The sequence below is a fragment of the Panthera pardus genome, unplaced genomic scaffold (genome assembly GCF_024362965.1).
Source record: "Panthera pardus isolate Hobbes unplaced genomic scaffold, ASM2436296v1 HiC_scaffold_6, whole genome shotgun sequence".
NCBI classification, from domain to species: Eukaryota; Metazoa; Chordata; class Mammalia; order Carnivora; family Felidae; genus Panthera; species Panthera pardus.
Genome location: NW_026526991.1, coordinates 25,264,710 through 25,278,977, shown reverse-complemented (window position 1 = coordinate 25,278,977; position 14,268 = coordinate 25,264,710). Strand labels below are relative to the sequence as shown.

General features: G+C 37.6%; 1 protein-coding gene across 2 annotated transcripts in view; it reads right to left on the bottom strand.

Annotated features, from left to right (window-relative positions):
* Window positions 1–14,268, bottom strand: part of LOC109265359 (uncharacterized) — a 45,051-nt gene that overhangs the window by 22,840 nt on the left and 7,943 nt on the right. Inside the window, exons 1-3 of one of the 2 annotated variants that reach the window (XM_019446481.2) lie at window positions 11,381–11,746; window positions 7,674–7,746; window positions 7,477–7,562 (exon numbers count right to left, since the gene is read on the bottom strand). In XM_019446481.2, the coding sequence (XP_019302026.1) occupies window positions 7,477–7,562; window positions 7,674–7,733 (146 nt within the window). In that variant the 5' untranslated portion in view covers window positions 7,734–7,746; window positions 11,381–11,746. Of the gene's footprint in view, window positions 1–7,476; window positions 7,563–7,673; window positions 7,747–11,380; window positions 11,747–14,268 lie in introns of those variants that run through there. The other variant, XM_053895987.1, reaches the window with a different exon arrangement.

The window sequence follows — 14,268 nt, the reverse complement described above, 5'->3', positions numbered from 1 at the left end:
CAACTAGAAATTAATGGCACCCCCAGGCCCTTCCCAGTCCCACAGACATTTTTGGTTGATAAGTCCATATCCCAGGTGCTGATTACCCCATCTCTGGGCCCTTAAAATGCACAGGGTTTGAATCTAGGGGGTAGAGACTAAAGGAAGGTCAGACTTCAGCTGACTCTCTCTTACAAGGCATTACCAACAGCCTAGTTTTACAAATTTCTTCAGTGTTTTTCTCCACACACTTTTAGGAACTGATACAGTTCCTGCCAACTACAAATCATTTATCTGCCTTAATGGCAAAATTCCTTTTTTTTATTATGATAAAATTCACATAAAATTTACCATTTTAACCAATTTTAAGTGTACAGTCCTAAGGCATTGAGTATATCCACATTATTGTGCAAACATTGCTATCATTCATCTCCAGAACTTTTTCATCTTCACCAGTGAAACTCTGTACCCATTAACACTAACTCTCCATCCCTCCTGTGGAGGTTCAGAGCATACCACCCCAAAATATGCCATTTTAGCATATTGATTATATTGAGTTAAAGGCACTTGAAAAATAGCAAATGCAAGAAGTGCATTCTGACCTTCCTTTTTCTTCCTGAAAGCAGGAGCTAAAACCCTCAGGTGAAACATACCCTCCCTATACCAGGAGGAAGAAACATTCTTATCACCAAAGATTAAGCTGAGGTCAGGAAAAATCTGTACAAACAAATTTTGTTAAACTCTTACCTTCTGAGTCATTTCTCAAGGATTAATTTCTCTAGCCTACCCCTTTGTCTTGTCACATTTTCACAGTTTATTATTTTGTCCAACCTAGCATATAAGCATTCAACTCTGTTCCATTCGGTGTTTGTTCTACACTTAAAAATTACCAGATAAAAATGTTTTTCTCCTACTGATCTGTCTTATATCCATCCCGGTAGGAGATCCTGAGAAGGTAGAGGAGACATTATATACCCTATATCACTCACTCCACCCCCAGCCCTGGTAACCACCATTCTACTTCCTGTGTCTACAATTTTGACTACCCTATGAACTTCATATAAGAGGAATCATACAATATTTGTTCATTTGTGACTGTCTTATTTCATTTAGCATAACGTCTTCAAGGTTCAGCCATGTTGCAGCATGTGTCGGAATTTCCTTTTAAGGAGTAACATTCCATTGTACGTGTATACCACGCTTTGTTTATCCCCTCATCTGTCAATGGACTTGGGTTGCTTCCACCTTTTTGGCAATTATGAATAATACTGCTATGAACATGGGTATATACTACCTGTTCAAGTCCCTGATTTCACTTCTAGAATTGTAATTGCTAGATCATGGTAACTCTATGTTTAATTTTTTGAGGAAATGTCATATAATTTTCTACAGTCACTGCACCATTTTACAGTTCCACCAGCAATGCACAATCTAATTTCTCTACATCCTTACCAATACTTGTTACCTTCTGTTTTTTTGTTTTTTTTTTTTTAATAGACATCCTAATGGGTGTGAAGTGGTATACAGTAAAAGTTGTTTTGCTTTGAAAAAGCAAAGTTTTGAAAGTTGTTTATACTTGCTCCCATTCTCTATTCAACCCACTCTATGTGTCCCCACCTCTCCACAGAGAAGCCTCTTTTAAAGTCACCAAAATCCTTGATCATACTGAACCAAACAGTCACTATTCAGTCTTCAACTCATACAACTCCCACGCAGCATTTGACATAACTGAACATTCTTGAAACATTTTCTTCATTGGTTTTTTGAACATCACTTTCTCTTGGTTCTCCTCCCTCACTGGATATTCCTTCTCCAACCCTTTGCTGGTTTCTCTTCATCTCTGAGTTAACTTCTCCCTCTCACACCTCCCTTCTTCTCTCTACCTATACTCCCTTTGTAAGCTTACCCATTTGAAAGGCTTTAAAAACTATTTAGACCCTGACAACTCACAAATGTACATATCTACTTCTGACCTCGCACCTGACCCCCAAACTTTTATACCCACTTTCTACATAACATATCTAAAAGGCATCTCAAGGTCAATTTATCCAACATGTCCAAAAATGAACTCCTGGTCTTTCCCACCAAACCTGTTTTTCCCTTAGTTTTTACTTACTTCAATAAATAGCAACTCTATTCTTCTAGCTGTTCAGGTCAAAGGCTCTGGTGTTATCTTTGGATATCTTTACCCTATCTTTTTCTCACATTCTATATCCGTTCCATAACAAACCCAGTCATCTCTACCTTAAACTATATCCAGAATCAACCTTATTGTCCCTCTTTCAGAACTATCACACTAGGTGATATACAATCATCCCGTGCCTAGATTATTACTATAGATAGGCTCTTATCTAATCTTCTGCTTTTCCCCCCAGTTCTTAAAATTGAATCTCAACACACAAGCCTAGTCATTTAATCAGGTCCAGTGACCCCTCTACACTCAGATTCTGCAATGGCTTCCCATGTCACTCAGTATAAAAGCCTGCATAACAGTGGCACCCAAGGTCTTTCATGATCTGACCCTCTCCATCCCCTCTTTTTTTTTTTTTTTGCTATTTATTTATTTATTTATTTATTTATAGATATTTATTTATTTTGAGAGAGAGAGACAGAGAGAGAGAGATAGGGAGTGAGCAAGGAAAGGGCAGAAACAGAGGGAGACAGAGAATCCCAAGCAGGCTCCACAGCTATCAGCATGGAGCCTGACAAGGGGCCTGAACCCATGAATCATGAGATCATGACCTGAGCTGAAATCAAGAGTCCGATGCTTAACCGATGCTTAACCATCCAGGCGCACCTCTCTTATTATTATTATTTTTTAATGTTTATTTATTTTTGAGAGAGAGAGAGAGAGTGAGTGGGGAAGGGTAGAGAGAGAAGGGGACAGAGGATCTGAAGTGGGCTCAGTGCTGACAGCAGCAAGCCTGATGCGGGGCTCGAACTCAACTCATGAACTCTGAAATCATGACCTGAGCTGAAGTTGGATGTTCAACCAACTGAGACACATAGATGCCTCTCCCTTTCGTCTTATTCTTATAATCTTATCTCCTACTACTCTCTTCCAATTCATTCTGCTTCAGCCACACTGGCCCCCTTGTTATCCCCAAATAGACCAAGGATGCTTCTCACTGTTATGTACCATACACCCTTACATCCATCTTCTGCTCAAATATTACTATAGAAATGGAGCCATTTTGAACACTCTATACAATATAGCATCACCCTCTTCCCCTTGAACCTGTTTTTTTCTCTAAGGCACATATCACTATTTGATATTCTATATATTTACTTGTTTATTTGGCTTTAATTTGTTTCCTTTTGTTCCAATGAAAGCCATGAAGCAGAGGCTTTGTTTTGTTCATTACTGTTTCTCTAGCACATATTTGCTCAACAAATATTAGTATAAAGAGAAAAAAGATAGATTTAGGTCCAGATAGCAATGTTAGTGGGTTAGTGGCTTTGCTCAGATGTGATCCTTCTTTAAGATGGGAGCCATGAGGGGCACCTGGGTGGCTCAATCAGTTAAGCATCCGACTTCAGCTCAGGTCATGATCTCACAGTCCATGAGTTTGAGCCCTGCGTCAGGCTCTGTGCTGACAGCTCAGAGCCTGGAGCCTGTTTTGGATTCTGTGTCTCCCTCTCTTTCTGCCCCTCCCCTGCTCATGCTCTGTCTCTCTCTGTCTCAAAAATAAATAAAATCATTAAAATTTTTTTTTAAAAAGATAGGAGCCATGAGTTGGATATAGAACATTTATATCCCAAGCACATATTTTACTGAGCAACATCAAAGGTATCTTCAAGCCTCTGATAGTTGATATAATAAAATCTAGGAGGACAATCAAGCATACATTGCATGGACACTGTGTTACACAGAATACACAGAGAAGACACAGTCCTTCCCTTTCAGGAGCTTAAAATCTATAATCTGGCTACTATCTTTACTCATTTATTCAAACAGTATCTATTGCATAAGAAACCAAAACTGATTTCACTACACTATCAGAGGTATGAACAAAAGTACTTTAAATGAGCTGTCCTTTGAAATGTTCCCTAAACCAGTTGCTCAAAGACTTCTAAGACAGCTAACCAAGTCATTACAATTTCAAAGTGTTTTCTTCCACCAAGTCAGTGTGGTAAAACATTATCAACACTCGATGGAATTTCACTTGCATAAAGTTTTTATTAAATGGTAAACAGCACTGGGACACCTGGGTGGCTCAGTTGGTTAAATGACTGTGGCTCAGGTCATGATTTCAGGAATTGTGAGTTTGAGCCCTGAATTCAGCTCTGTGCTGATGGCTCAGAGCCTGGAGCCTAGAGTCTGCTTCAGATTCTGTGTCTCCCTATCTCTCTGCTCCTTCCCTGCTCACACTCTGTCTCTGTCTCTCTCTCTCTCTCAAAAACAAATAAAACATTAAAAATTAAAAAAAATTTTAAAAATGGTAAACAGCACTAAAGAGTTACTTGTATTTCTCTTCTAAATAATAATTCCATTCACATAATGTGAAAAATAACAGTACTTTCCCAACTAAGTACTTAAATAAAGTAAAAGGGAATGTTTTTAAGATGAAAAGGTATTTTAATTTGCTTAAGAATTCTAAATGTAGATCTTAAATCTTTGATCTTCAGGCATTAGTTATATTTTCACTGATATTTAAAAGATGGAAGACCCATTTTTGAAAACTTTAAATATAATAACTCATGAAATTTCTATATCTCTTTATAGCTTTCAAAGTTGCTTTCATAAACATCATTTTACTAAACTCCAATACAAACTGTATGAGCCATACTGTGTTATCTTCACTTTAAGGTATTTTTTTTTGTTAACATCTTGTAAATATGCATTCATAATTGTCAGATTTACCTATTGCTCAAATGAAATGATAAAAACTACTTATTTCAATAATAATATTAACACCTACCATTTATTAATTGCCTCAGTTTTATTATATGTAAGATAAGGTCAATAATTTTACTTCCTTCAGAGGGTTGTTGAGAAATTGAATGTGCATTTTAAAAATAATACTTACCTGTCTGGTTTATTTTTCAGACAGAAGCTCAAATAATGGACTACCCATTTCAAAACCAGACTTAAAAACCTTAAGGAGATAATCAACAATGAAGGTCTTGGCACCTGGCTCAGTGTTAAAAGTAGCCCCATTTCTCTAGGAACAGCACATATGAAGAAATGACTCACTCATTCAAGAAATATTCATCAGCACAGTTCTAGGCGCTAGAGAGACATGGCAAAGAGAACGGAACTCTACCTCATGGACCTTAATGGGGAAGACAGGAAGGAAAAATGAAAGGAGGAAGAAGGAGGGGAAAGAGAAAGGAAGGCAATGAAAATTACAGATAGTGATAACTGCAATAAGGAAAATAAAACAAGACACTGTAATAGAGTGACGGGGGTGGTGTATGTTTGGCTTCCTTGGATTGGGAGATCAGGGATGGCCTTTCTGAGGTGGCATTTGCAATGAAACTAGAATAATGAGGAGGAAGAGCCAAGCATAAAATAATAAGGCAGAAAAACATTCAAAGGAGAGTGTACAGCAGATGCAAAGAACCAAAAGCAGGTGGGCTTTGTTGTGAAAAGAATAGATAGGCCATAATGTCTGGGGAGCAAGTGACAGGCAGTGGCATGCAAGGAAGTCAGAGGGCAGGTAGGAGAGGAAATGACAGAAGGACTTGCAGCTCATGGTAAAAAGTGTGGATTTTACTCCTGGTACAGTGGCAGCAGTAGGATAGCCAGTAGAAGAAACAGGGTGTTTCTAATTGGAATGAACAGAAGCAATGCTTAAGACATGCAACAAATAAGAAAGCTGGGCAGCCAATAAAGCCCTGGAGCCTTATGATAAACAGACCTACTTATTGCCCCTATGACAACCTGAACTCATTTACTGAGTGCCAATTATAAGCCAACTACTGTGAATGTAAAATAACCAAGTTATGTCGAATTGTTTTTCAAACAGAAAGAGTTGGAAATAAAAAGACAATTGGGGCGCCTGGGTGGCTCAGTCGGTTAAACGTCCGACTTCAGCTCAGGTCATGATCTCGCGGTCCGTGAGTTCGAGCCCCGCGTCGGGCTCTGGGCTGATGGCTCAGAGCCTGGAGCCTGCTTCCAATTCTGTGTCTCCCTCTCTCTCTGCCCCTCCCCCGTTCATGCTCTGTCTCTATCTCAAAAATAAAAATAAAACGTTAAAAAAAAAAATTTAAAAAAAGACAATAGACTTCTGAAAAGAGCAGCAACTTGCAGTGGTCTTGAGAAAAGTTATAGCAGGCTCAAAACAACAAACAAACAAACAAACAAATAAACAAACTCTACCACATGAGAGTATACTATGGTTTCTCAACCCTGGCCCTATTGACATTTTGGACCAGAAAATTCTCTGTTGTGGAGGGCAGTCCTGTGCATTGTAGGATGTTTAGTGTTGCATCCTTAGTTATGGCAACAACAAATGTCTTCAGATATTGCCAAATGCCCCTTGTGGGGCAAAGTTGCCCCTGCTCAAGAACTCACTGGTATAACTCACAGCTTTTAACCTTATACAACCTTGTAATACATGTTCTAAGATGAGTTGGAGTATTTTAATTTCCAAGTTGAAAAACTGTAGTAATTAGCGGGTAAAAAACATTGTGAAATGACTAGTTCCATCATTTCATTTATATTTAAGGGCGGACACAAATCTGTATTAAGCCCATTCTGTATGTTAAGCATTGCTTTTAGGACTGGGAATAGATAAGTGATCAAGTAGATTTTAAAAAATCCTTCCCTATAGACCTGATACTCTCACAAGGGGAGGGAGAGAAAACAAAGAAATAGGAATGACATTTATAATGTTATAGAAAGTGATAAATACATGAGGAAAGTTAGGAAGAAGAATAGGGAATGCCAAAGTGAGGACAGGGTAGAAATTTGAAATAGGATAATCAAGAAAAGTCTCATCAAAAAGGTAATATTTAAGTAAAATATGAAAAGGAACAGGAAGAAGGGTCCCTGGGTGGCTCAGTTGGTTAAGCATCTGACTCCTGATACCAGCTTAGGTCACGATCTCATTGTTTGTGAGCTAATGTGGGGCTCTGTGCTACCAGTAAGGAGCATGATAGGGATTTTCTCTCTCCCTCTCTGTCTGCCCCTCCCCTGCTCTCTCTCTCAAAATAAATAAACTTAAAAAAGAAAAAGGAACAGAAAGTAAGCAATGCAGAAACCAAAGGGTACATCTAGTACAAACCCTGTAAAGCAAAACTGAGGCTGGGTTTGTGTGGAAAGGGGCAAACAGAGTGACTGGTCAGATATGACCAATTATGCTTCAATTAATCACTGATCTAGCTAAAATAAAGTTCTCTGATTGGCTTCATGGTCAGCTTTGAAATAGGAAATTCCTTGATATAGTTTCTTAAGGGATAGGGAATAGGAAGCACTGGTCCTGAGCACCTATAACTCTTTGAAAATGTAAAGTGATCCCAGCAATTGAAGAGTAATTCCAAATATTTTACCTATAAATAGCTCTTGAGGTGTATCTCAAATGGGGGAAATGGCCTTCATGTTCTCTTTTTTCCCATATTTTCCTTTTTGGTTTCATCTAAAATGAAAGAAAACTTTCTGATTAAAAAGCAGAGAAAAATACTGGTCCAAAGCTAATTATTTTTAGAAATGCAAACTACAATTTGATGAGACTTAGGTATATTATTACCTGATCAAAGAAATAGATGGGCCCAATATCCAAAGACTTGACTTCAGTAAAGTCTTCCATTCTGCCATGAGACCTAAGAAGGAGAAATTAGAACTCTGAAGAAAAGTTATCATGTTTATAGGTGATTTTTCAAAGCACTTTACACTTTGAAAGTTTAGATGTTGTATTTTCAATGAAATGTAAAAAAATTTGGGGTGGGAAATGCAACTGTTCCTTTATCTCTATCTTTGCTTCATAGGCTATCAACTTGACATAGATGCAATCAGAAGGATTGCATGCTATGGGCAAACAAAGCAATAGCACATCCCTGCCAAGTATCTTAACCTGGGCACTACTGACATTTTGGGCCATATAATTCTTTGTGGTAAGAAGCTACCTTGAGCATTGTAAGATGTTTAGCAGCATCTCTGGTGTCTACCTACTAGACACCAGTAGCATACCCTCCCAGTTATGGCAACAAAAAGTGTTCCCTGACATTGTCAAATATCTCTTGGGGATCAAAACTGCCCCTGGTTGTGAATGGCTGTGCCAATGCAATGGCCAGGGAAAAAGGTTTGACAGGGAAGGAACTGGTTAAGATAATTAACACTGCTGATGACAGGGCCATTTATAGCAATGCCATTCAAAATATGGTCTCTGGAGGAGGGGCCTCAGGATCACCTGGGACCTTGTTAGAAATGCCAATCCTCACTCAGACCTCATGTATAGTGTATCAGAATCTCCAGAGGTGGCATCTAAGAACTGGTGGTTGAACAAGCCCTCCAGGTGATTCTGAAAAATGCCTAAGTTTGGGAAGCATGGACTAAGAGGACACATTTTACCTAGTAGGCTGTGAAAACCCACTTGTGACTGGGGGCAGTGGGGGGGAGTCTGGGGCTGGCTAAACCATAGCTAACTGGCCTAATGGATTTGTAGTAGAAGGATGAAGGAGCACACGGTGGAGGACTGAGTAGCAGCAACAACATCAATGGACTGGGAAATGGGATGGACTGAGGATCATTAGCTATTACTATTATTAATAGAGAAAAATTTCAGAGGCCCAGATTGGATTAGCCCATCCTTTAAGTAGGAGAATGTCTTTAAAATGAAGATTTGAAGGACAGCAAAACTATTTATCTACACATCTCCATCTCATTGTCCTGCCACTGTAGCTGAAGATTCTACTTTAAGTGAATCCAGTATCTCAAAAATCCTCAGTTAAAATGTAAAAATACAGGCATTTATGTTGTAATATGTTATGCACATTCATGAAAAACCTTATGTCTTGCAATATTTTTCACTAGAAATAATAGGGCTTATGGGAAAAACAGGGTTATGGTGCACCACTTAAAATCCATGCTACTTTGGAACCAGAGCACAAAAAAATCACATGCCAGTAATTGGCACCTGAGGAGAAACTTAAATGACCCTGGCAGGCGCTTATAGCAGAAGCTGCTTCAGGGATATATTTTTTTTAAAATGTTAAGAGTAGAAATTCAAACTGATGGGTACTGAAATAATGTAGATGAAGTAGAGCTCCTTGCCAGTGGGGTTGCTTTAAGGCATGCACAGAGAGAAGTGAAACCTGCTACAGTGTGAGAGAATACCTTTCTGGGGAGGCATCCTGGGTACTAGTGCTCATTTTTTTATTTTTTATTTTTTTTAAGCGTTGAAAGATCTCTTGCCTGTGTCACAGCTGAGCTGAAGGCCTTTTCCCACCCTAATAAAGGTTACAATTCTATTACCTCTGCTGTGGCCTCCTTTCACCAGAAAAATCAAGTATGAAAATTTGAGGATGACAAATTCCATGCTATGCTGAGATCATTCTCTCATTTAATAATTATTAGTTAATTTGCTTTATAAAAACACAAATTGTGGTCAAGTATGCTACAGTTGACCCTTGAACAGCATGGGTTTGAACTGTATGAGTCTACTTATAATGCAGAGATTTTATAGTACTATAAATGTATTTTCTTCTTTTTCTTAACGTTTATTTATTGATTTTTGAGAGACAGCAAGCTAGCAGGGGAGGGGCAGAGAGAGAGAATCCCAAGCAGCCTCCATGCTGCCAGCACAGAGACCAATGTGGGGCTCGAATTCATGAACAGTGAGATCATGACCTGAGCCAAAACCAAGAGTCGGATGCTTAACCAACTTAGCTACCCAGGTGCCCTTATAAATGTATTTTCTCCTTATGATTTTCTTTTTTTTTTATTATTTTTTTTTTATTTTTTAATATATGAAATTTACTGTCAAATTGGTTTCCATACAACACCCAGTGCTCATCCCAAAAGGTGCCCTCCTCAATACCCATCACCCACCCTGCCCTTATGATTTTCTTAATAACATTTTCTTTTCTCTAGCTTACTTTATTGTAAGAATATAGTATATAATATATACAACCTACAAAATAAGAATTGATCAATTATTTATGTTATTGATAAGGCTTCAGGTCAATAGTAGGCTATTAGTTAAGCTTTGAGGAGTAAAAAGTTGTAGGTGGATTTTCAGTTGTGTCAGGGGTCAGTGCCCTTACCCCCAGTGTTGTTCAAAGGTCAACTGCAGTTGATCAATGAATTAGAACTGAGTCTAGAAATAAGCCCTCACATCTATTGTTAATTAATTTTTGGCAAAGGTGCCACAATAATTCAATGAAAGAAAGAATAGTCTTTTCAGCACATGGTAATGAGACAACTGGATATCTACATACAAAAGAATGAAATTAGATCCCTACATCACACCATATACAAAAATCAATTCAAGGGGTGCCTGGGTGGCTCAGTAGATTAAGTATCTGACTCCTAATTTCAGCTCAGGTCATCATCTCACCCCACACTGGCTCTGCTCTGATAGTGTGGAGTCTGCTTGGGATTTTCTCTCTCCCCTCTCTTTGTCCCTCCTATGCATACATGTGCTCTCTCTCTCTCTCAAAACAAACAAACTCTAAAAAATCAAAATGAATCAGAGAATGGGAAAAATAATTGCAAAGCATACCCTATGTAATAAGAATCTAGTATCTAGAATATATAAAGAACTCTTAAATTCAACAAAAAGACAAAAGATGAATGACTCAATTTAAAAATGGACCAAAGATTTGGAAAAACATTTCTCCAAAGAATATATGCAAATAGCCCATAACACATGAAAAGATGCTCACCATCATTAGTAATTAGCTAAATTACAATCAAAACCACTACATACCTATTGGGATGATTATAATTTAAAAAAAAGACAATAATAAGTGTTGACAACATATGGAGAAATTAGAAACCTCATACATAGCTGGTAGGACTGTATAATGCTGCAGTTGCTTTTGAAAATAGTCTGGTAGTTCATCAAAATGTTGAACATAGAATTATCCCATATGACTCAGCACTTGTACTCCTAGATATATATCCAAGAGAAATGAAAACATATATGTCCACACCAAAACTTGTACAGGAATGTTCATAGTAGCATTATTCATAATAGCTAAAAAATAGCAACAACATAAATGTCTATTAATTGATGGATGAAAAATATTCTATAATTAAATAGCAGTAGTAATATATTAAAAACTACAGAATTATACCCTTAAAATGATGAATTTGTGACATGTAAATTACCATTTTTAAAAAAAGAGTACCCAAAAGTCTCTGCCAGTTCCAACTTCTACCCATAACAACCTAAAGATATCAAATTCCAAAGTTCAAGCCCTCAAAAATATGAGTGCCTTAAAAAGTACCAACCTTCTGTCTCACCAGTTGCTGCAATTTTCAGACCCAAGGAATATTAGAGATCTGTTGGTTCTGACTCCAAAATAACTTTGTACCAGAGTTCCGTTCAGAACTTCAAGACCAACTGATTCCATTCATGTCTTTTATTTTGGTCATCCTCAGTCACTGGAAATGTAAACTTGGAATTTCTGGATTAAGAGAGTCAGTTGAGCACCAAGTCGTCTACATTCTGGAATTTGTATAAAGTTAGAATGTCTTTATTTATAATTACCAGAAATTTAACAACACAGAAATATGATATCTCATTTGTTTGGAGGTAGAATAAGTAGCCTATGGATTCCAATTCAGTGGCTGAATGACATCACCAAGGATCCAGCATCATCCCATCTTTCTGTTCTGTGTTCTTCAGATTTCATCCCCAAGGATCATTTTCAGCTTTGAAAACACCTAAAAGAAGGGATCATATTTTCTTTTGTGTTTTTTTTTTTTAACTTAGGAAACGTTTTCCAGATGTTCTCAATGGGTTTTTCTTTTTAAAATTTTTATTTATTTATTTACTATATATTTATATTAAAATTTTTTTTGAAAGGCATCCGGGTGGCTCAGTCAGTTAAGTGTCCGACTCTTGGTTTCAGCTCAGGTCGTGATCTTGCAGTTCGCGGGTTCAAGCCATGCCTCGGGCTCTGCACTAACAACATAGTAGCATTATTCATATGACATATGACATATCATATGACAGAGCTTGCTTGGGATTCTCTCTCTTTTTCTTTCTCTAATAAGTAAATAAACTTAAAAAAATTTTTTTTTTAGTATAGCTGACAATGTTACATTACTTCTAGGCGTACAACATAGTGATTCAACATCTTTATACATTATGCTGTGCTCACCACAAGTGTAGCTGCCATCTGTCACCATACAATGCTATTACAATATCATTGACGATATGTATTCCCTATACTGTACCCTTTTATTTTTTTTAATTTTTTAAAGATTTTATTTTTAAGTAATCTCTACTTCCGATTGAGACTTGAACTTACAACCTCAAGATCAAGAATTGCATGCTCCAGTGATCAAGCCAGCCATGTGCCGCTATACCTTTCATTCCCAGGACTGATTCATTTCATAACTGGAAGCCTGTATCTCCCACTCCTCTTCACCCATTTTGGCCATTCCTTCCACCCGCCTTCCCTCTGGCAACCTTCAGTTTGTTCTGTTTATTCATTTGCTTTGTTTTTTAGATTCTACATATGAGTGAAATCATATGGTATTTCTTTTTCTCAGTCTGACTTATTTCGCTTAGTTTAATATCCTCCAGGTCCATCCATGTTGTTGCAAATGGCAAGATCTCATCCTTTTTGTGGCTGCATCACATTCCACTGCATGGGTATGTGTGTGTATACACATATGTCAATAAACATTTAGGTTGCTTCCATATCTTGGCTATTTTATTTGTTTTTTAACATCACTTTTTTTTTAGTTAATTATTTAATTTTAAAATTTACATCCAAGTTAGTTACCATATAGTACAACAAAGATTTCAGGTGTAGATTCTTTAATGCCCCTTACCCATTTAGCCCATCACCCCCTCCCACAACCCCTATAGCAACCCTTTGCTTGTTCTCTATATTTAAGAGTCATTTATGTTTTGTCCCCCTCCCTGTTTTTATATTATTTTTGCTTCCCTTACCTTGTGTTCAACTGTTCTGTGTCTTAAAGTCCTCATATGAGTGAAGTCATATATTTGTCTTTCTCTGACTAATTTCACATAGCATAATACCCTCCAGTTCCATCCACATAGTTGCAAATGGCAAGACTTCATTCTTTGTGATTGCCAAGTAATACTCCATTGTATATATATACCGCATTTTCTTTATCCATTCATCTGCCGATGGACATCTGGGCTCTTTCTATACTTTGGCTATTGTTGATAACACTGCTATTAACATTGGGGTGCATGTGCCCCTTCGAAATAGCACACCTGTATCCTTTGGATAAATACTTAGTAGTGCAATTGCTGGGTCATAGGATAGTTCTATTTTTAATTTTTTTGAGGAATCTTCATACTATTTTCCAGAGTGGCTGCACCAGTTTGCATTCCCACCAGCAATGCAAAAGAGATCCTCTTTCTCCACATCCTCACCAACATCTGTTGTTGCCTGAGTTGTTAATGTTAGTCATTCTGACAGGTGTGAGGTGGTATCCAATATGGTTTTGATTTGTATTTCCCTAATGATGAGTGATGTTGAGCATTTCTTCATGTGTCGGTTGGCCATCTGGATGTCTTCTTTGGAGAAGTGTCTATTCATATCTTTTGCCCATTTCTTCACTGGATTATTTGTTTTTTGGGTGTTGAGTTTGATAAATTCTTTATAGATTTTTGGATACTAACCCTTTATGTGATATGTCATTTGCAAATATCTTCTCCCATTCCTTTCCATACTGTTTTGCTGATTGTTTCCTTCTCTGTGCAGAAGCTTTTTATTTTGATGAGGTCCCAATACTTCAGTTTTGCTTTTGTTTCCCTTGCCTTTGGAGACATGATGAGTAAGAAGTGCTGTGGCCGAGATCAATGAGGTTTTTACCTTTCTCCTCTAGGATTTTTATGGTTTCCTGTCTTACAAATAGGTCTTTCATCCATTTTGAGTTTATTTTTGTGTAAGGTTTAAGAAAGTGGTCCAGTCTTCCCAGGACCATTTGCTGAAGAGACTGTCTTTATTCCATTGGATGTTCTTTCCTGCTTTGTCAAAGATTAGTTGGCCATACATTTATCGGTCGATTTCTGGGTTCTCTGTTCTGTTCCATTGATCTGAGTGTCTGTTTTTGTGCCACATATCTTGGCTATTTTAAATACTACTGCAATAAACATAAGGGTGTATACATCTTTTTGAATTGGTATTTTC